General features: G+C 35.7%; 1 protein-coding gene across 1 annotated transcript; it reads right to left on the minus strand.

The window, feature by feature from the left end:
* Positions 1-22,462: 22,462 nt before the first annotated feature.
* On the minus strand, positions 22,463-24,136 carry LOC116422504 (tripartite motif-containing protein 59-like). The gene has a single exon (XM_031961080.1). The coding sequence runs from the start codon at positions 23,968-23,970 to the stop codon at positions 22,705-22,707; it is 1,266 nt and encodes a 421-aa protein (XP_031816940.1). The 5' UTR covers positions 23,971-24,136; the 3' UTR covers positions 22,463-22,704.
* Positions 24,137-24,631: the final 495 nt, after the last annotated feature.

A 24,631-nucleotide genomic window follows, 5' to 3' on the forward strand; every position in this document is an offset into this window, starting at 1 on the left:
AAGAATGTGCCATGCCTCTATTTACCAATCTGCAAAGTGGTGTTATAATAAAACTATATCAGTTCATATATAGTTATATAAACCTCTAACAAGAATTAAAGTCCTTCATAGTGTAATCCTAATCTATCTTTCTAGGCTTTACACAAGATCCCTTGCTGATTCTACCTTCTGACCAAATAAGTCTACCTTCTGTTTACTATAAATGACATTCCATATCCTTTCTCCATGCATTTATATAGGCTGTCTGCCCTATCAGGGATTTTCTGCCCCTCAGAATGTCTAGGTTCCTCCAAAGCTTAATTCAGAGGCTGTTTCCTAAAAGAGGTTCTTTGTGATTCCTTTAGTTATTATTGTTTGGTTTGGAGAAATAATTCCTTTGTAAATACTTTGTTTCCTTCAAAAGCATGTTAAGATCCTTGAGACCATTTGGCCTCAATTTTCCTTCTCACTCACAACAAAATTCCCAAAAAGAATTGTAGATACTCGATTGTTGCCACTTTCTTGACTTCGTCACTTCTCCACCTCCTTTCAATCTGGCTTCTAACTTTATCTTTCAATTAAAACTGCTCTTTCCAAGATTACTAATGATTTCTTAATGTTAAAGCCAATGACTTTTCTTATTCCCCATCCTTATTGATAGTTCTTTGACACTGTAATAGTGCTATCCCAGACATTGCCTGTTTCTTGTTTTGTTTTGTTTTGTTTTTATAATGCTTCTCAATTCTATTATGTACATTGATTTATTGATAGTAAGATCCCTACTTTGAATAGGGATTTATAGTTTGGGATTGTTCTTATCTCCAATGACATATCTGTCAAAACAAAGAGGACGACAACGACTTCTCAATTCAAAATGGTCTCCCTGAATCCTCTTCAACCTATCTTTTATCCAGTTGTCAAATTTAAAATTCCTTAAGGACAGGTCTGAAGTATCTATATGTCACAATTGGTACAGTTTTAGATATGGAAAAATGTATATTAGATAATGAAAAGTGAAATTAGAAAAACCAAGAAAACATGGTCAATAGTAACAGAAATATTGGAGTCAAGAAGACAACTTGGATTGACAAATTTATTTTGAGTACCATAAATACGTAAATCAACCACAAAGGATCTTTGGAGGAAGATGATCCAGGGAAACAATAAATAAAAGTATATATAGTATGATTTTACATGGAGGTATGCGTGTGTGTGTGTGTGTGTGTGTGTGTGTTTAATGGTAGCTTTCTCCAGAGAAAAGTGGGGAAGGAATGGAGAAGAAAATTAAAAATACCCAATAGAGAACAAAACTTAAAAAGAAGCACAAAAAGCAGGGTAGCTTCAAAAGTGAGTAGTATTTATTCCATACTTAAAAAAAAAAAAGCAAAGTGAAAAGGAAATTCATAGTTTTATATTGAATCTTCTTGTGTTATATATATATGAAATTGTTTCTGTGCATGTGCCCTTTTATTTATTTGATTTAAGTTCAAAATAAGTTAAAAAAAAGTTTAAAAAGCAATTACAATGTAGCTTTAAACTATCTTTCCAGGCTATTTATATATTTGTTATTCAATCATTTCAACCATGTCTAACTCTCTGTGGCTCCATTTCAGTTTTCTTGGCAAAAATACTAGACTGATTTGCCATTTCCTTTTCCAGCTAATTTTACAGATTAGGAAATTGAGGCAAATAGAATTAAGTAACTTGCCTAGGGTCACATAGGCAGTATATGTCTGAGACCAAACTGAAACTCAGGAAGATGAGTCTTCCTGACTTCAGAACCAGTATCATGCCCATTATGCCATCTAGATAACTCTAATTGTGTATTACTCTCCTTCAAACACTGTACATTCAAGCTGAACTGGTTTACTTGCTGTCAGCTCTACACAACATTTCCTCTCCCACCACCATGTCTTGCACAGTCTGCTCCCTAGGTTTGAAACATCCTCATATCTTTTTTTTGTAACAAGAATACTAGCCAATATTTATGTAGCACTTTAACAGTTACAAAGAACTTCACAGATAATATCTCACTTGATTGAGATAATATCACAACAACAATGTGAGGTAGGTGCTATTGCTGATTCTCAGAGAGGATAAATAATTTGCCCAAGATCCCACGGCTAATTGGCAACTGAAACAGAATTCAGATTGAGGTCTTCCTGACTCCAAACTCAGTACTCTATCTGCTGAATCCCTTCGCTAAATGATAGGATTCTTAGCATACTTCAAAGAAGAATTCCTGGAAATCTAGCTTGATGTCCCCAGATACTAATATAATTCACTTCCTTCCATGCACTGAATTACTTACATTCCTTGCACACAAATGCTGTCTCCCTCTGTGACTTTGCCATGAAGACGTGACATCAGGATATTGCTCCAGTTCCACCTAGCTAATTCTGCCTTCTCCTTTCAGATTACTTTTATATATGTTTCTTATATATCTTGTATTATCAAGTTCAGTCTCCTCCATTAGACTGTGGCCTTCATTAAAGCAGGGACTATATTGTGTTTTTCATTTTTGTTTTGATTTTGTATCCCCAGTCAATAGTCGTGTGCTCAGAACATAATGAGGGATTAATAAATGCTTTCTGACCAATGCATTCTCTTCCTTCCACCAATTACTCTGAAATTACTTTGTCTCTACCTTCCCTTCCCTTCCCATTTCTTTTCCTTTTCTTCTCCTCCTATTTTTCTTTCTCCTCTTCCTCTTCCACTACTACTACCACATCTACTACTTCCTTCTCCTCCTCTTCCTCCTCCTATTCCTCTTTCTTCTTCTTCTTCTTCTTCTTCTTCTTCTTCTTCTTCTTCTTCTTCTTTTTCTTCTTTTCTTCTTCTTCTTCTTCTTCTTTTCTTCTTCTTCTTCTTCTCTTCTTCTTTCTTCTTTCTTCTTCTTCTTCCTTCTTTTCTTCTTCTTCTTCTTCTTCTTCTTCTTCTTCTTCTTCTTCTTCTTCTTCTTCTTCTTCTTCTTCTTCTTCTTCTTCTTCTTCTCTCTCTCTCTCTCTCTCTCTCCATATATATATATGTGTGTGTATGTGTGTTTAATTTTCTGTATGTGTTGTTTTTTCCCAATAAATGTAATTTTCTTGAACTATATTTCTGACTAATAATTGCTAGTAGTTATATAGTTCTTAAAAGTTAGCAAAGTACTTTACACATATTATCTCATTTTATATTTACAAAAGACCCTGTGAGATTGATGCATTATCCTCATTTTACAGTTGAGGAAACTGATGCAGACAGAGGTCAAGTTACTTGTTCAGGATAATATGCAAGTCTCTGATAGAGGATTTAAACTCAGTTCTTTTTGAATTTAATACCAGGTTGTATGCCCAGGGAATGGTAATTAAATATCATCTTATTCCTGCCAAGGAGCCATTCTCTTCCTTGTGAAGGCTACTTGATGAGTCCTTGTATTTACATGCTAAAATTCAGCTACAGTTTACTGTGCAATCAGCCCTGGGCAAGTTTTGGGAACTGCAGATGGAAAGACTGAGAAAGTCACTGTTTTGCCCCACAAGAAAGTGATGAAGGCAGCTATTGATGCTTGGTCGAAGGATACTAAACCTAAACTGATTAGGAAGTAATTAAAGTCAGGAAAACAATCTGGCTGATGCAAATTACAGAAATCAGAAAAGCTTTTCATCTTTAGAGACCTAATTTGAATTCTCTGAGAACACACAGTCCCTTGTTAGTATACACACACACACACACACACACACACACACACACACACACACCAGGACATTTGGGGCATCAGGTTGTTGGTTGCTCAGGCACAAACTTCTGAAAAATTTGAGAATTCATTTTCCTGTACTGCTTCTCCTTTGCTCTGGGTAAATGAATGCCTCACCGGATATGCTCATAGAGCCCTAACAATGAAAGGAATTCTAGGAGGTGATGCAAAAATGCCCGAAATTTCCTACTTACACTTCCTCTGAGACCAAAGGTCAATCCTCTCATCACTGACGCTAGAAAGGAAAGTTAAAAATGTGTGGCTGACGTCTGTTAACAAAAGAATGTACCCATTTTTTATACATGGCACCAAATAATAATAGTAATAACAAAAGATAGGGCTACCTTTTTCACTTTAGAGTTCTGTCACAATCCATTACCGGGGATACAAATAGACCCTACTGAGAGTCAGACATAAGGAAAAAAAACAAACCAAATTGCAGCACAGTCTGTCCTGTGCTCTTACTGAATTCAGGTCATTCTAACTTACATGAGAGGAAATAGCACCCCTGGAACCATCTGGAGAACAATTAAGCTACCTCTTGGACCTTCTCTCCCACTGTGACTGCCTTGATTATTTCCTCTCTTCTTCTGCCATCCATGGTCCTTCTGCTCCAGCTTCAGAGCTTTTTAGGGAAGGTGGGCCTAATTCTACCTATTCTTTTGAAATTGAAAATCCCCAAAGCTCTAGGAAATGTTTTATCTATTCTGTATATATTTACACTTTGACAGACTTCTCTCTGATCTTCCCCAAAGGCCAGCCTGGATCCAGAGCCAAGTTAGGAGTGTATAGGTCAGGACATCTTCAGATCAAAATGGATCTCTAGAGGGACCGCTATATACATAACACACAATTACATAGCCCAATAAAAAATGCAGATGGGATGTAGACTGGTTTTTGTAAATCATTAGATGAACTGCTAATATATTACCCTATTGGAAATTCTCTAAGTAGGGCTGACTACTAGGTAGGAGGTAGTCTCAAGAGCTCAGTAATCTTTGATCCTCACATTTGAACTGACTAATCCAAAGATTTTTGAGCCCCTAAAAATATTTTCAGCTCTATTGTTTCTCCTTCCCTTTACTGTCTATGATAATTGCAAACATTTCATGGTGAGTTAAAGTTATATAGAAATTTAGAAAATCCTTCTTGAAATTAAAATTTATCATTTTATTTAATCTGTAACAGCCACATTGGCTATGTCATCATCATAATTCTATATGTATTAGGTAAGCATTTTTCTAATATCTTTATTTTCTTGATGGGTAAACTGAGGCAAATCACACATGTAATAAGTATGAATGGTAGACTTTGAACCTAAGTTCTCTGACTTCATAGTCTGAGATTTTCCTATTGTATCATACTGTCTTAGTTACCAACATGTTGATCTTCAAACTGCAACAGGAAAATGCTTTTTTGATGTGATGTTTATTAAATTTCCACCCATTCCACTCCCCCTTTTGAATTGTTTCTTGAGTTCTAAAGCCAAACTCAATCTTTTGTGAAGCTTCTTCTAGTCCCTTAAGTCAGTAAAGAACTTTCCTCTTGCCCCTATGGTTGTTGTTCAGTCATTTTCCAGTTGTCCCCAAATCTTCATGATCCCCTGAGGGTTTTCTTTGAAAATACTAGTTTGTCATTTCCTTCTCCAGCTTATTTTACAGATGAGGAAACTGAGAGAAACAGGATAAAGTGACTTGCCTAATATCACAAAGCTAGGAGGTGTCTGAGTCTAGAGTTGAACTCAGAAAAATGAAGTTTCCTGACTCTAGCTAGGCCTAGCACTTTATCTGCTGTGCCACTTAGGTGCCCCTGTACTTCCCTTTCATCACTCTGATAGCCATATAGTTTATTGTTATCTATTATATTTGTTTGCTTATGTGTCCTTTGTCCTTAGTAGACTGAAAGCCTCATAAGGATAGAAAAACTGTTTCTTATCTAAAATTTATATTTCCTTCAGTATCTATCACAGAGCTCAGTGCCAATTAGGGTGATTAATAATTGTTTAATTGAATTTGTTAATCCTATAATTATGGTAACTAGACATGACAAGAAGAGAGTTTCCTTATTTTTAACTTTAATTACAGCTAATTCTTATTTAAAATGAAGCTTTAAAAAGTGGTGGTGAGGGAATTTTGGCCTGACTTTCATTTTTCCTTATCTTTTTTGAGTTTTAAATGTTCGATTGACTATATGATATAAGTATTTTATTTTCAGTTATCATGGGCTGGTTGTAACTATTGTAAGCCAACATTTCTTGAGTATCTATAATGGACCAATTCAAGTAGTTTACTTGAAGAAAAGAGATTGTTTTGTAATAGCTTAATTTCTGGGCAGGTTATGTGTGTTGTCCAGATGATGGTGCTAGAACAGTGCTCTTGGTCCTGTATTGAACATTGGGACTCACTGTGGGTCTTTCATAAGTCTTAGATAGAAATAGAATTTAAAACCATTTAAAGCACCTTTTCCAGACTAATCATCATGATTATCAGCAGCATCATTTATTGGACATTATTTATTGGGTGGTCACAGTGAGTATAGAACAGTACAGACAAAGCACAAGATTTCTATGAGCCATGACATGCCCTTTCACATTGTAAAATACTTCAGCTGGTCTCATTTATTCTATTAATACAGCTCCTTTGGCCATTCTCAACCAGGAGAAAGGACCTGGCCCCAAAAAGAAGGTTGTTTTTAAAGAAGTATAGTTCCTTAATAAATACTAACATCATCTATATATGAATGCTCTTTATGGAGAACTAACGTGCCTGCCTTTATACTTCCTTTGACAAAAGAAGCATTTTACAATAGAAAGGTTAGCTTGTGTGATGCCATTGAAATGAATTCTTTTACAAAATGTATGCATGAATTTTTGAAGGCAACATTTTAAATTTCACAATATTGAGAGGAGTCATGCAGGCCGCCCATCATGTTATACAAAAGTAAATCAAGAGTGAGGTTCTACTATGAATGTAGCTACGTTTTACTTTTGTTTAGGAAAAAATATAGAGACTTTGAGTGTTAAAATGGAACAGGGTGAGGAGAGACAGAAAGAAGTGGTAGAAATAAAATTCTTATGAGTTATTTTGGTTTTGTAGAATATTGACTCACTTCTCCCCACTTCTCTCTGCCTGTGTACTAACTCTTAAAGAAGAAGTAGTGAAGGGCAGAAAGTAGGAGATATGTATCTCCCAGAAGCCCTCTGGTTTGCATCTTAATGCTGTCTTGTATGTGCTAAATGGCAACTAGCCCTGATGCACAAAGTAAACGTTTTCATCAGCAATCACCAAAAAACAGGCTTCCCCCCACCCCCATGTGAAAGCCACTAAGAGGGATTATGTTTTTATGCAAAGGCTGTTAGAAAGGAAAGGCTAGTTTCCTATTCCTTACCAACTAGTGATTGATAGAACTCAGCCATTATGAATCAGCAGCTTTCTCCTTTTTGCATTCTTCCTGCATTCTTTCCCACTAGCGTCTTCACCATTTGTTCTGGGAGCTGGCTGGCTGTGTGCCCCTAAACCAGACCAGATCTCTGCATCATACAGAGCCATCTAGAATTTATATCTTCATGTGAGTTCCCCAAATGCTTCATGTTTATATTTTATTTTATCCTTAAAACATACAAATTAAGTAGAGTTGGTAATTTTGATTTAGTTTAAAGCATTCAATAAACAATTCTATCAATGGTTATTTAGTAATCACCTATTGATGCCATATATGAGAGGCAGTATCCTGTACATTGTGAGATCAAATTTTATGTAAAATACTACCTATGTGATACTGGGCAAGTGACTTAACTTTTCTGAATCTTGGAGAGCTCCCTAAGATCCTGGAGACCACTAAGTTATGATGCCCTTACTGAAATATGGATAAAAATATTTTTGAGTCCCTGATACCTAATCTTTACCACTTTATACTTCTCTTTTCCCCTAAATGCCCTGGCAAAGAAAATGATTACACAATGAGAGTTTCAAAGCAATCCACCTAGAAGTTTTGAATTTTTCAATCTTAGGTAGACTTTGACTTTTTCATTAAATCTGCTCTTGTGGCCACACTCAAATTTAGCCCATGATTGAACTCAATTGTTCAGCATGTTAAACCATCCTCCTTGATGAAGTCTTTCCTGATTATCTCAATTGTTAATGCTCTCTCCCTCCTCTGTTTAACTTGTATTTATTTATTTCTGGGTGTTGTAGTCCACCATAGAATGTGCAGTTTTGGGCCAAGTGAAGTTTTGTTTTTGCCTTTGTATGACCTCACATGTGGTAAAAGCCTGACAAATATTTCTTGAATTAAATGTATTTGAAAAGTCATGTGGGAGGGGGCAGCTAGGTGGCATAATGGATAAAGCACCAGTTCCGAAGTCAGGAGGACCTGAGTTCAAATCTGATCTCAGACACTTAACACTTCCTAGTTGTGTGACCCTGGGTAAGTTATTTAACCCCATGTAATCCCAATTGCCTCAGCAAAAAAAAAGAAAAGAAAAGAAAGAAAAGAAAAGTAATGTGGGAAAACAGAAAGATTGGGGAAAATGAAGTAACAGCATAGATCTATGAATCAGGAAGATTACTTTGGCAACTATGGGAAGAGTGAATTGGGGAAGAAAACTACTGAAGGTAGTTAGATATTTTGTTTAACATTAGATCTGTTCTATTTGCTCCCAGAGATCAGAATTAGAGTAGTAAATGGAATCTGAAGAGAGACAAAATTTGATTAATTTAAGGAAACACTACCTATAATTGGGATTATTCACTAAGGGAATGAGCTGTTTCACTGGAATTTTGGCAGGGTAGGTTAGGAGATGGAACACAGAACTGAAGTCAGGAAGACTTGTAATCAAAGCCTATCTCTGATAGCCAGTTACACTACTAACTACATGACTGGGGGCAAGACACTTAACCTCTCTGGAGGACAGTCCTTGTTTGTGGCAATATAGAATTGCACTAAGTTGTAATGTTCTCTTCTCTAAAATATAATCATTCTCTGGGAGCAGGTTTCTCGGGGGGCTTCTGGAGGCAGCCTTCCTTTCAGTTCAAATCAATAATCACCTCAAATACAGCCAGCTGTTAAAGTCCAGTCCTTTATTATCTCTTCCAAAATAGCCCGGTTAGCTTTCTTGGTTCTGAGAGGTCTTGTTAGTCCTTTGCTTCTGCCAGCTTCAGCCTCCACCTCCCTCTGAATCCAAAACCTCCAGCCAGCACAATGGTGGAATATAGAATGGATCTGACTCCTCCAAAAGAGTGGTCTTGTGGGAGCTATGACTTGTGAATCTCCTCCACTGAATCCTGACTTGTGAATCTCCCAAAGTCTCTAGTGGGCTTGTGGGAGCGCCTCCTTATATATCCTCTCTTAAAAGTGTGAACTCCAAAGGTGTGAACCAAGTACATAAGCATTGTTTCTATCAATTACAATGACTTAGCACCTTGTTTCAAGTTCTGGCCCATAATACTAAGTGTTACTAAAGCCCCTTCCAAGCCTAAATCTATGGTCCTATAACACTATTAAATTAATTTTCTTGAACACCAATCAATAAAAATTTATTAAGCATTTATTATATATCAGACATTGTGCTAAGCACTGGGGACACAAAAAAGGCAGCTCTTGCCCTCAAGGAGTTTATAATCTTACAATAATGTAGTTAAAGAGATTGCAGATGTGTTTTAGACTAGATAGCTCTTAAGGTCCCTTCTAACTCTACCATTATGCAATCAGAAGAAAGCTCTTAATCAGCAAGAGGTAATAAGGTGGTAGCAATGCAAGTGGAAAGGAAAGGACAGATGGAAGAGGGAGTGTGGAGGTAGGAGTGACGGAACTTGGCAAAAAAGAAGTGAGGTGACTCACTTGCCTCCCAGAGATTTGTCCAGGATTAAAACTGTATCAAGCAAAAAAGCAGAGGTAGATTTTAAAGTTTCAAAATTTACCTTCTTATTAGAAAAAAGAAACAGTTGTCCACAGTTGGTTACTTTGAGAGGATTTACAGTGTCTTCTCCTTATGCCTTCTATTTCTCAAAGTATTCTGCCTTGATCAAATCTTATTTTCAGTATTGTGTTCTGTTCTGGGGCTACATTTTATGAGGAATATTGGTAGCTAGATTTCATCTTAAGGACAGTGGATGGCTCTATGCAACTGCCTAATGGCAGAGTCAAAAGATAACTTAGAAACCATCTAATCTGTTGTGCTTAGTACAATGTCTGGAACATAGTAGGTGCTTAATAAATATTTATTGATGAATGGATGGATGGATGGATAATGAAGACTCTGTAATATAAATAATCTAAATAGTAATTTGTATTTGTCTCTGCTTCACTCTCCATGTGACCTTCCCAAACTTTTTTTTTTCAAGTTTCTATTTCCACTAAGATCACTCTCAGCAGTTATTTCCACATCCTATTTTACTGGAAAGATCTAGTCATGAACTTCCTTATCCTTCCTACTCTTTCCTTCCTTCCTCATATCTTTTAAATATTAAGAAATTAAAAGGAATATTTTCTATTTGAGGTTACAATAAAATAGTAGACTCCCTGAGGGCAGTAAATATATTGTTTTTGTATCTTTAGCGCCTAGCACATTACCTAGAACATAGTAGCTGCTTAATAAATATTTGTTGAATATTGAATGACTGAATGAACATCTTTTAAAATGGGAAAGCTATTTCTTGGCAATATTTCCTGGAGGAAAAAAAATCTAGAAGTTCTAGTACATTACAAGTGTGATATGAATCATGGTCTAATACGGTCATACTACCCAAGAAGATAATATTCTAAGGACAATTTAAACAGAAAAGGTGTACAAAAAGAAAGGTGATATTTATGTTGCTCTCTGACCCTCATTAGACAAAGTCTATAATAACAGTTCAGTATTGCTATCAGTTTTTAAGAAGGACAAGTTAAGGGACCAGCTAGTTTGGCCACAATATAGAGTATATTAAGGAAAGTACAGGAAGTGATATGAGCCAAACTAATCAAACACTGCCATCACTTCCCTTCAGATTCTGATGGAGACAACTCAAGAATGTGATGCAAAGAGTCCCAAGAATACTAGTTCTGCTTCTAGTGAAGTCCCCAAAGCCATTCTCCAAGGAATCAATCCTTGTGGAGATATAATCTGGCAACTGCTTCTGCTAGTACTTCAACCCCTTCATCCTTAGGAGCACAGCCTGAACACCCAGAAAAGAAAATTCTTACCAGTAAATTCCATAGCATTGTCAAATCATTTATCTTTAGAAAAGATTTTGGTTTTGTCAATGGAAATTCTATTAAAAAATACATAATCATGTATTATGTTACTATCTGATTTACAACTCATAGAGCATATATATTATGTGTGTGTATGTTGTCTTCACCGTTAGTATATATTCTTCTAAAATAATTGGAAAATGAGTGGATGCCCATCAACTGGGGACTGGATGAATAAGTTATGGTATATGAAAGTAATGGAATATTATTGTTGTATAAAAATGAAGAACAAACTGACTTTTTAAAAGCCTGGAAAGATTTACATGAATTGATGCTAAGTGAAGCAAGCAGAACCAGGAAACCACTATACCACAGTACCCATAAGACTGAGTGATGATCAAACAAGATAAATTTGGTTTTTCTCAGCAATTCAGCAATTCAAGGCAATTCAATAAACTTTGGATAGAATATGCCATCTCATCAAGGGAGAGAACTAAGGAGACTGAATCTGGATCAAGTCAGCCTATTTTCACATTATTTTTTCTTCTGTTTTTTTCTTCATGGTTTTTCCCTTTTGTTTGGATTTTTATCTTCCAACCTAGCTCATATGGAAACATGTAAAAAATAAACGTACACATATAACCTAAATAAATAAAGCAAAAAAGAAGAGGCTTGACCACAACAACACTAAAAAAGAATATGTCCTTCTAGAGAACAGGAACTGTCACAGTTTTCTATTTGTTATCTCTACAATTTATAGTACTCTGCATTTAGTAAGCACTCAATAAATGTGTTTTATTCTTTTATCCATCCATCTATCCAACAAGTCTACAAAATGGACTAGAGACAGATTGGGGAGGGTTTGAAATGTAGAGGGAATGATTATTATAGAGACAATAGGAAGCTTTCAAAGAGTGGTAAAAAAGAAGGGAGAAGATATAGGAGTACAGTAGAGATGCAATTGAAAAGATGGCAATTAATTGGATATGGGAAGTGAGGGAAAATGAAGAATTGGAAAAGACTGCCTATAATTTTATGTCTGCAGATAAAGGTATGGCAAGAGAAAGGATGTGGCATCCTCAAGGAGCAATAGTGTAATTATGCAAAATAGTAGAATTTAGAGGAAGATTAGAGTTAGAAGAAGCATAGGTAATAAATTTTCTTTTGTACAAACGGAGTTGAAGATGCCACTGAGATATCCAGGCAATGCTGAGAAAACAGTTGGCAATGCAGGTCTAGTTCAGAAAATGGATTAAAACTGAGTTTTACTATCACATAGTTGATGGGTAGTTACTATCATATAGGGGAAGTGATCATTGAATAGAAGTTGATAACATCTTGAAAGACAAAATGTAGAGAAAAGAAAAGAGAAATTAGAGTCTGGATTTGGACAGTGAAAAGAATATTGAATTAGTAATCAAGTACTGAGTTTTAATTCTAGCTTTCTTTCAGAGGAGTGATCTTGGACAAGATACTCCTTTGCTGTATAATAAGAACAGGGATATTAGGTTTTAGAACTAGAAAAGAATTCTGAGATTTTTAGTGCAATCCTCTCCCTACCAAAGGGAAAAATCAAAGTCTAAATGATTTTCTGAAGATCACACAGTAAATGAAAGGAACTTCTCAGAATGAAGATTTGATAAAGTCTATTGATTCTCAATCTCATGATCTTTCCTTGATTGTAGAATTTGCTAAGACAACCTTCCTGTCTTATAGTGAAGATGAGTAAGAGAAAGGAAGTTCAAGTGTTTTATATACTATATACTATATACTATAAAATGATTCAAATATACTATCATCTAATTATTAAAAGATGCCCAATTTTTATAATAGTCTCCACTGCTCTATACCATTCAAACAAGAAGCTTTTCTCCCCACTAATTTAAATTTCTTTTGGAATTTAAACCCATTACCACTTTCCTCTCCTTAGGGAAGATAATGGTTACCAAACTCCAAATATTTATCCTTTAGATATTTGGAACAATTGTTAAATCACCCATAATCCATCTTCTCCCAAAGTTGAGTAGTAATAACTCCCTATTAGTTTTAATCTCAAATCTTCTTCCCCAGATTTCTAATTGTTTTTCTTCCCTGTTTGTTTTAGTTTTTCTTTCACTCTCTTATCACATGCTGAGCTTCCAATAGATTTCTAACCTACCTACAGTATAAAGGCAAGAGGAATTCTTGGTTCTCATGCCTGATAATATAGAATCAACACTACATTACTTAGGTAAGAACAGAAGTACTATATTCCAAAGATAGTCATCTTTCCTCATCTATAAAATCAGGATTATATAATAATACTTACTCCATAAGGTGGTTTTGAGAATTTGTGAATTTTTAAGTGCTATATACGTCCTATCATGATTATAATTCTATCTTTTAAAAGATTATATCTTTTTATTTGCACTTGTGTCTAGTCAATTTACTTTTTTCTTATATTGATAAACTGATTTGTTTCTGCTACATTAGGGCCAATATTTTTTTTTTTGCATTTATCCCTTTGAGATTCTATGCCATCCTTTTCTGGTCGTTTCCTTTTTATCCTGAGATGTAGTTTGGCAGTTATTATTTTTTCAACTTGAGTTCCATCCAGGAATAGTTCAGTTTTTTTTGTTTTTCTGAAATTTCAAAGATCATACAACTGCTTGCCCTTTGGAAAGAGCCATGAACTTTACTTCTCATTAGACCTCACCAGTTAACAGAAAATATTGGGGACTGAATGTTTGGGGAAAGCATATTTGACCTATACTCAATATATTCTGTATTTTGATATCCACCCAATACAGAAGTTAGATTTTGTGATTTTTCACTAACCATCTGGGGAATTCTCCCTCTCTCCCTTCCTCCCTCCTTCTCCTTCTCCCTCTCCCTTGTCTGTTCTTCTCCCTCTCCCTCTCCTCTCACTCTTTGTCTCTCTTCCCACTCCTCCCTCTCTCTTTTTTCTCCTCTTCTCTTTTCTTTTTCTCCTTTCCCCCCCTCACTCATTTTCTCTCTCTCTCTCTCTCTTTTTCTCTCTCTTTCTCTCAACAATTCTGAAATGTAGACATTGTTATTATTCCCATTTTTCTGTTAAGGAGGAGCAGCTAAGTAGCATGGTGAATAGAGTCCAGGGCCTGGAATCAAGAAGACTCTATTTCATGAGAGAGAGAAGAGCAAATTAGGAATTCTCTCTTTCTGTTCCTTCTGAGGAGTTGTAGAGAGATAATTTTGGTGGCCTGAAAAAGTTTATGACATTTGCTAATTTTTTTTTCATTTAGAAAAAGGAAAAGTATGTAATCATGTTCCTCACCACCTTTCTTTGCTTCCATTTTAGATATGACTATAAGTTGTATATATGAAAAAGGCTGTAACTAACATATAAGGAATACCTCAGAACCTAGGTGGTACAGTGGATAGAATGCACATGTCTGTAATCAAGAAGACTGAATTTAAATCCAATTAAAGATGCTTAACTGTGTGATGTTGGGTAAATTATTTAATATCTCTATGCATCAGTCTTCAACCATAAAATGAAAATAATAATACTACTCACCTCCTAGAGTTGTTGTGAGGATCACATGAGATAGTATTTGTTTAAGCTATTTATCATCATCATCATCATCATTTCATTTTCCAAATTGTGGTCATGTATGCCCATGTCTGACCACTATAATCCAGTCATGGCCTAATGTAGATGATTATGAAAAAACTCTTACATGTTTATTCTTGGAAGTTGTATGTTTTTTTTTTTTTAAATGCAGCCAAAGATCACAAAGATTTTTAATGACTGCCGTCTCACACTACTGATTTATATTGATCTTATAATCCACTAAAATTCTCAGATATTTTCCCATCAAACAATGTCTACCAATATCTTTCCTGTCTTGTACTTATAAAGTTTATTCATAAGAGTGAAAAAGTACTTTCTAAAATTTAAACATTTAAGATCTTTGAATTGGATTATGAAAGAAGAGAATAGTCTATATGGCTGAGTTGGAAAGAATCTTAATGGACATCTAGTCATATTCATATCTAAGCAGGGATCCTCTTTACAACATCTTTAACAATTTCAACCTTTACTTAAAAGCCTGCAATGATGTTGAACTCATTAATGAAGAAGCAGCTTATTCTACAACAGATCATCTTTAATTACCAGGAATGTATTCCTTGTGTCTATTTATATCTATCTTTTTGCAGCTTATACCCACTATTACTCATTTTGTTCTCTAGGACAAAAATGAATGAATGAATGAATCTATTATTTCTATGTAAATGCTCTTCAATTACCAACATGCTACAATCATCTCCCCTCCCTTCTAAATCTTCTATTATCTTATCTAAGTAAATATAAATAATCCACTTTCTTCAAATATTTCTCATTTGGTATATTTTACTGTCTTTTCACCTGTCCTGTTTGATCTCCTCCATATGTTCTCAACTCTATTAATGTCCTTTCTTCAATATGTTGTGAAAACCTTTGCTCAATACTTTCTGTCATGACCAGGAGAGACAATTGAGGAATTATAACTTTGTTTAGAAGACTATGCTTCTATGAGAATACTCTAAGATTTCAGAATATTACCAGAACTTGATCAGATATCTTTGTTTTGTTTATGGTGTAACATTTTATTTTCTAATGACAGTTTTCCCAATTACATATGAAGATAATTTTCAGCTTTGATTTTTACAAGATTTTGAGTTCCAAATTTTCTCGCTCTCTCCATTACTTTCCTTCTTCCTTAAATGGCAAACAATTTGATTTAGATTATATGGGTGCCATCATGTAAAACATATTTCCATATTAGTCTCACTTGTAAAAGAAGAAATGAATCAAAAGAAAAGAATAAAATAATTGAAAAAAGTATACTTCGATCTGTATTCAGAGTCCATCAGTTTTTTATCTGGATGTATATAACACTTCCCTTCATGAATCCTTTGTACTTGTTTGTCTTGGATCATTGTGTTGCTGAGAACTGAGTCATTTGTACTTGATTATCTTACAATACTGCTGTTACTGTGTATAATGTTTTCCTGGCTCTACTCATTTTACTTTGCGCTAATTCATACATGTCTTTCCAGGTTTTTCTGATATCTTTTCCTATTCATCATTTCTTATTGCATAAATATATTCATATACAGTTATATATCACAGCTTGTTCAGTCTTTCCCCCAGTTTATGGGCATCCTCAGTTTCCAATATTTTTCCAATGCAAAAAGGCCTGCTAGAAATATTTTTGCACATATAGGTTCTTTCCCTTTTTTAAAAAATGATCTCATTGGGATATAGATATAGTAGTGGCATTGCTGGATCAAAAGGTATATACACCTTTTAGACCTTTATGTCCTTTAGACATAGTTCCAAATTGTTCTTCAGAATGGTTGAATCAATTCACAACTCCACCAACAATATATTTCTTGCCCCAATTTCCTCACCTCATCTTCAGCATTTATTAGTTTCTTTTCTTTTTGTCATATTAACCAATCTGATAGGTATGAGATGGCACCTTAGTATTGTTTTAATTTGTATTTTTTCCAATCAAAAGTGATTTAGACTACATCATCATATGCCTATAGATAGCTTTGATTTTTTTATCTGCTTTGACCATTTATCCATTGGGGAATGGATTGTATTCTTATAAATTTCACTCAGTTCTCTATATAGTTGAGAAATGAGGCCTTTATCAGAGACATTGCTGTAAAGATGATTTCCCAGCTTTCTGCTTTCCTTCTAATATTGGTTACTTTAGTTCTGTTTGTGCAAAAGCTTTTAAATTTAATATAATCAAAACTATTGATTTTATATTTTGTAATGGTCTCTTGATTGATCATGAACCTGTAACTAGCTTAATATCTCTTTTTAGAATCTGGAAACTACTTCATTTGGTGTGTATATATATATATATATATATATATATATATATATACACATATTGATATTACTTCATTGTCTATAGCACTTTTTAACAAGATGTAGTTTCTTATTCCTTTAAATTAGGTCTGATTTTGCTTTTGCTTTGAAATCAGGATTGCTACCCCTGCTTTTTTTTTTAAACTTCAGCTGAAAAATAATGGATTCTGCTCTAGTCTTTTACTTTTACTCTGTGTATATTTCTCTGCTTTAAACGAATTTCTTATAAATAACTTAATATAGGATTCAGGTTTTTGATCCATTCTGCTATCTGATTCCATTGAGAGAGTGGCCTTACCACAATTACTATGTATTTCCTTACATTTTATTTTCCCTCCTATTTCACCTTCTCTCTCCTTTGTCCTCTGGTTTTGTTGTCCTTAATTGCCCTGCCTCAATCCCCCTGGTTGCAACACCACTCTTCCCTCCTAATCATTAGAACTGATATAATTCAGGGTTGACTAAACTAAGATTATAAATTGTAAATGTTTAATCCAGATAAGGAGAAAGACCTTCTATCTTAGATATCATGACCCCAGACCTTCCCTACTTATCAGAATGTTTGGTGCCTCCCCCCATTCTGTCATTGTTCTTCTTGATCCCCGTTTATCAGAATGTACCGTGCCTCCCCCGACCCTGTCAGAGCCGAATCGATAGTCTTTTATAGCTCTCAGTGCTCTGACTCTACCCCTGCCTTGATCTACCCCAGTAGCTTGGTGCCACATGTGTATATATATTTCATGGGAATCTCACATTCCCATCTGGATGCTTTGAGACATCAGCCTTGGGGATAACATGCTCCCAGCACAATCTATCCCTCTCAAATAAAATATTAGTTTCTCTGGAATTACAGCTTCAGGATATCAAGTCAGTTTTCCTTGAAGGATACTATCCAAGTCCTCCTTTTGGTTATGGCTTTCAGGTAATCCAGTGATTCTGACATTACCTTTCCTAGATTTATTTTCCAGGTCTGATGTTTTTCCAGTGAAGTATTTTCTATTTTCTTTGAGTTTTTTTTCACTCTTTCAAATTTGTTTGATTGATTCTTCATGTTTCATAAAGTCATTAGTGTCCACTTGCCCAATTCTAAGTTTTAGGGAATTGTTTTCCTCAGTTAGCATTTACACTTCCTTTTCCATTTGGCCAATTCTACTTTTTAAGCAATTGTTTTCTTTTTCCAAACTGTTGGCTCCTTTACATAATTCTCTAGCATTACTCTCATTTCTTTTCCCAATTTTTCTTCTACCTCTCTTATATGATCTTTTAAAAGCTCCTTTTGGAGCTATTCCATGAGTACTTACTGGGCTTGAGAGTAGTTCCTGTTTTCTTTGGGGTTTTGCCTGTAGATATTTTGACATTGTGAATTTTTATTTTGATCCTGTCACCAAAATAGCTTTCTACGGTCAGTCTTTATTTTTGTTGCTTGTTTTGTTTTGCTCATCTTTCTTGACCTTTTTCTTTTGTTTAAAAATGTGTTCTCTGCTTCTGGGATGGAACTGGCATTGTCTCAGGTTTCTTGTGCCAGGGACTATAAGCTCTGACTATTTACCTGGTACTGCATTGATTTTGCCCTAGATCCATATAGGCCCTTCAAGTCTCATAGTTTGCTAAGGAGATGGCTGGTATTGCTAAAGGTCATAGGAGTCTGACAAGTTACCTGCTGCTAATCCAGGGTCCTAGTGCTACTTTCTGGCATGTGCTGAGGTCAGTAGGGGCATTTCTGTATTTCTCTGGGGCTACCTCAAGCATGCAATGGTCTGGCCTGTTTGCCTGGGACTCTACTGAAATATATGCTGGTTCTGAGAACTGGCGTCTTCCCATTTCCCTGGCTATTGTAAGGAATTTACCTGTTATACCACACTAGGTCTAAAGATCTCCCACTGGTTTGCTGAGGTGGAGCTTGCTGTTGGCTTGCTAGGATGTTTCCTAGAGAGCATTCTTCTTTTGCCAGAGTGAGACAGAGCTTTCTTGCAAATATTCCAAGTTTCTTGTGTTAAAAGATTATTTCACCTCATCTTTTTGCTGATTCTGCCACTTCGGGATTTTAGGGTACTATATCATGGTTGTTTGGAGGTAAAGATGGGAGTTAGAGCAATTTATTGTTTACTTTTTCATATTGGCTCTCAAAAGTCTCACAAGAATCTTTTTAAAAAAAGATGTAGTTACATTTTTCTTAGAGGTAGCAATATCTCATTGGGAAGAAGAAGAGGAATGGGAAGTACATTCATTAGTATCCAAAAAACTTACATGAACTACTATAATAACTAAGTTAAAAGTCTCATTTCCAAAATTTTCTGAACTTCAGAATGTCTGTTAGCAAGGGAATCTTCAAGATAATTTCATTCACCCTCCTCATTTTTACACATTGGAAAAACAAGGATTCAAATGCAAGTCTTTGGCCTTCAAGGCCAATGGTGTTTTTATTAAGCAAGATTTTGAAAAAAAAAATCTTTTCCTATCTGAAAACATCTGACTGTATATCTTTAGTTTTCTAAGATCAAATCTTTTAGCATGAAAATGATTATTAACTCTAATTTTGAAAACAGAAGCACTCCTCACTTTCTTATCTTTTCTTACCATAGATTTCTTGTAACAGCATCAGGGACTGGAGAGTAAGATTGAATCTATTGGAAAATATTCTTTATATTAGGTTGATTTAGACACCTTTTGCAGAAGTGATCAATGATTCTCACATGAATAGAGGACAGTCTAGATATCATCTGACCAATTGTCCTGACATCTGGGCGAGTCTTTTGGACACAATGTTGTGATGCTGTCACATGAGAATCAGTTTAAGAAACTAGAAATTTTTAGCCTGGAGAAGAGAAGATTTGGAAGGAAAAGAAAAGCTGTCTGCAAGCATTTCCAAGCCTGTCACATGGAAGAGGACTTCTTTTGCTTGTCTCCAAAAAGCAGAATCAAGAGAACTGGGTGGAAGTTGTGAAGAGATACATTTAAGAATAACTTGGGGAAAAATTCCTAACAATAAAAGTTATTAAAAAATAGAATGGGAGGCAGTGGATTTCCTTCCTCCAGAGGCAGTGGATTCTCTCTCACTAAAGGTCAAAAAATTAAAGGTTAGATGAAGAGTACTTGCAAATAAGTGGCAAGATTGTTGGAAAAAGCAATTATTCTTCCAAAGTGATAGCTCATTTCTAGAAAATTATACGTTGGTGTTATATATATGCATAAATATAAACATATATCTTGTATATTTATTTTTAACAAATTGTATTGATGCTTTTTTTTCGTCTCATGGTTTCCCACAGTGTACTTCCTTCTCCCCATCCCATATAACAAATACTATTTTTTGAAGACAAAAAAAAAAAGAGAAGAGGAAAAAAATCAGCATTGCTATTTAATATAGATAAAAACATTGAGTTATATGTGCAAAATACTCTTATGGTTCTATCATCATTACCTTTACAAAAGTGAGAACTAGAAATAAATTTTCATATCTCTTTTTCTGGAGATATTCTATAGTTATTTTTAAAAGCCATTTCATTACCCTTTGCCTGTGTTTTACATACACACACACATACACACACACACACACACACACACATATGATCTTTCACTGAATCAACAAAATTTTATTGAGCATCTACTATCTGGAAGAGACTCTATTAAGAACTAAGGAGCAATACAAGGATATATAAGACAGAATGCCTAAACTCAAGGATCTTCTATCTGTCCAACAAATAGGGTATGAGGGGATTGTCCACTACATGAGATTTATACACCTTAAGTGGTGACTTGTACAGGTCTGGTTTAGACTACTTTCAACTCTAAAAATGTGGGTTTCCATGATTTTCTGTGGATTTTTAATAGAATTTTCATCTAGCTACTACCCCTGGGAAAGTGCCATATTTCCTCTGAGAGATTTCTGTCCTATGCTAAAAATTATTTTTGGTGCTGGGCTTTTGTTCCAGGCAGTGTTCAGCCTTGGGCTATGTTTGCTTATTTATTTCCTTTCCCCGCATCCTTGTTTATTTTCCCAGCTATATTTCCTCTCTTCTCTTGTTTGTGCGAGCAGAGCTGCCTGTGTCATTTCCTTTGTCTCTGTCACGTCCCTTGGTTATTTTACAGGATGAGAACTGTGTTAACAACATGTAAAGCTATGATGCGTAGGGTTTTAATCACATTGGTATTTTGAATGCCGTTGATCAGTGCTCTGGCAATAGATGTAGCATAGCAATTCAACACTTAATTTCTGTACCAAAATAATTCTCAGTCCCTGCTAAGACTGACCAGTGCTTTCTACTTATTATAATGAAAGGAAATCAACTTCAATGTATTTCCCCCCCAAGCTCTGATTGTGTGTACTGGGTGTTGTCACTAATCCAAATGCCTCCTCCCACAGGGTCACTTTCTATTGTGCCAGACTAGGTTTTGTTTTTAATCCAAGATGTTGTCTGGGGTCATGACACATTAACAAGGTTTAGGCATTTGTCACTCTGAACATCTGAAGATCTCAGAATCTTCTAGTGGGGCTACATTGAATATCTCTTACTTTGCAAAGAATGTGATTCACCAAGTGTTTTTTAGGATGTATCATCCTCCTCTGATAACATTCTATCCTGGTGACAAAATAGATAGGTCCTCCTTCCATGCAAAATGATTCTAACTTCCTAAAATTTGCTCTCTGTTCTTTGAAGCATTATACTAATGGAATCTTTTGTTTATTTGTTTGTTTAAGGAATCTGTGATTCATTGGCATAAAAATTCTCTCTTTCAAAACAGATATACAATTGTACTGTAATTTATAATCCTAGACAATTGCATGGGGCATTGGGAGGTTAAACAATTTAGCCATAATCAAGAGGTGGGACTTGAACTCTGGTTTCTGTCCTTCCAGGGCCAGCCTTCTATGTACTATGAAAGGTTGTCTACCTAAACTAATTTGTATCCTGAGTCTGAAGCTCTCTGTCATTTATTTTATCACTCAAACTTCAAAGATTTTAATGTAACATTTTTATTTGAATGGCAGTCTCTTCATGTCAAATGAACATATCTATACTGAGAACCTATTGCATATGAGACACTGCAGGAGACATAAAGAAACCAACCACACTCTCATTGCTCTCACAAGCGCCCCTGATCTAGTTATGGAGAAGATACAAATTTATAGCAAGTGAAGCATCAAGATAATAGTAAAATAATAGAATTTTTTTAATTGCAAGAGATGTCATAAAGTAGGGCATGATCAATTGCCAGCTAAGTATTAGAAGCAGTGCCAAAGTTTAGAAGAGAGAGACTAATTATGGGTTAAAGTTTTCACAGAGGCCTAATGAAGAAAGAAAGTAAAAGAAGTCTTAATATATGGGTAAGATTTTGCTCTAGGTGGACATTGTATTGGAAAAACAAAGTTTGTTTGGTAGAGTAAAGCATATGCTAGTTTGGAATCAGAGAATGCAGACTTGAATCCCTATTCTATTATTTACTCCTACTTATGTGATCTTGTAGAAATCACTTACATTTTTTGTGCCTCCATTTTCTCCTCTATGAAATGAGAGGACTGGGCTAGATACTTCTATAATTTTTTCTAGTTCTAAATATATGATCTTTTTTATTACTCTCCTCAAAATCTAGCATACAGTAAAGCTGGTTTATTTAATCTTCTTTATGTTTAATCCCCATCTTTCATTTCTTTTTTTTTTTTTTTTTTTTTTCAAAGTTCACCATGTTATAAAAGTCAATCTTTATTAGCCAAAATAGATGAGTAAATTTTGAATAATCTTGATTCAAAATAATTAGAAAACTGACTCCGAGTAATAGGAGAATTTCTTCGCCTCCACCAAAACATGACACGTCGAGCTTTGATGACATTTTGCCATCTTTGATAGTGCTGGCAAAAGGCTGGCCTGTCCCCACTCCCCACTTCACACAGCTAATTAAGAACTGGCTAGAGAGGTAAACATAATTATTTTGCATCTGAATTTTCAGAAATGGCATCCCATATTAATTGCTTCAGCACATCATAATTGTGGCACATCGTCTCTTTAGCTGTATACATGTGGCTAGATAAAAGATGATATAGAAATCGAAAAGCTTCTGAAAAATAGACTGAACTTATATCATTAAAATTGTTAAAAATGGGCAGCAGATGGTCATTAAAAAATATTATCAACAGCGCTGAAAAAAATGTCAATATAAAAATGCTTAAAATCTTCCAAAACCCTGTTTTCTTTTTCTTAAGGGGAGGGGGGGCATAAAGGAGGGCAAAGGGAGCGCAAAAGGGGGTATACTGCATCCTTTGCGGAGAAAGCTTTATTTCTGGAACCTCAAGTTTTCTTATTTGACCAATTTCAATCCTTGACCATTCTTCCCTTAAAATCTGGCCAATGAGCGGATAAATTTCAAGATGTTTAATGTGAGGGAGTTTTCTTTGTTTCAAGTCCTGCACCCGCTGACGAACATTATGGACTTTTTCCAGGAATTTAAGGTGCGATTCCTCCTCTCCCAAAGATGTGGTCAGTGACATCAATTCAAGCTGCTGCTCTCTGATTTCTTTCAGTTTTTCAATTTGTGGGGAGTATTCTTCATCAATAGCAGTCTTAACATTGCGCAAAGCGGACAGAAGAGCATCTTTTTTCCCATCCAATACCTCATTAAGCTTCTTAAAATAATGGAGGACGGTTTCTTGTTCACTCTGGACGATTTCCTCAAAATGACATTTGTGTTCCTCCAACGTTTCGATCAGCAGGCAAACCTCTATCCAGTGATTGTCAGTCAACTCCTCGAGAAGCTTTGGAGCCATCTCCTTTTCCTTGATGTAGGCACTGAGAAGGTCGTCAATGGGGTGGCCGTGATGCTGGCCTATGGTGAGGCAGTGGCCGCACACCAGCTGGCGGTCCAACAGGCAGTACACGTTGAGGGGCTGGCTCGAGTGTTCGGGGCAGGTGAGGACATCAGAGTGATCCCCCTGCTGGTATTTCTCAATGATAGCTTTCAGGGCAAAGTTGATAGGCAAAGATTCAATACCAGGGGGAGGGATTTCGACGGTGCTTCTGCAGTTGGGACACTTCAGAGAAAATCTGATGGCTCTCCATGCATAAAAGTTACCAGATGCCTGAAAAATATTCTCCAGACAATTTCTACAAAATGTATGGGAGCACGGCAATACTCGAGGATCTTCAAATATACTATAACAAATGGAGCAGGTTAGTTCTTCCTCAAAATTATGCATTTCCCCGCAGAACGAGGCACTGGAACTTGGTCCTGAAGGACACAGAGAGCATGCTCGTCTCTGGGCATAGTCCGGGCAAAGGCAGCGAGATGGCAGATGAGTGTTGCGCTCCTGGTGAGGAGAGGCGCGGCCGGCCGCTCTCCTCACGCCGCAGCAGGGGACTCTGGCCGCCCCCATCTTTCATTTCATCCATACCTCCTCATTCTTGGAATACCATCTTTTCCTTTTCTATCTCTTGGGATCCCAGGTTTCTTAACAGATTCATGTTAATAGAGAGTAGTACTTCTGTACTACTTCACTGTAGGAGTACTTCACTTCCACTAACTGTTAAGTTGTCTCCCCAAGGCTACTTTGTATATATTAGAATGTAAAGTCCTCAATTTCCAAAGGACTATCAAACTGTGCATACATTTTGATCCAGCAGTGTCTCTACTGGTTCTGTATCCCAAAGAGATCATAAAAAAAGAAAGGAATCCACATGTGCAAAAGTGTTTATAGCAGCCCTTTACATTGTGCCAAAGAACTGGAAGCTGAGTGGATTTCCATCAGTTGGAGAACAGCTGAATAAGTTATGGTATGTGAATATGATGATGCTATTGTTCTATAAGAAAAGATGAACAGACTGATTTCAGAAAAGTCTGGAGAGACTTACATGAACTGA

This window comes from Sarcophilus harrisii, chromosome 3 (genome assembly GCF_902635505.1).
Source record: "Sarcophilus harrisii chromosome 3, mSarHar1.11, whole genome shotgun sequence".
Lineage (NCBI taxonomy): Eukaryota > Metazoa > Chordata > Mammalia > Dasyuromorphia > Dasyuridae > Sarcophilus > Sarcophilus harrisii.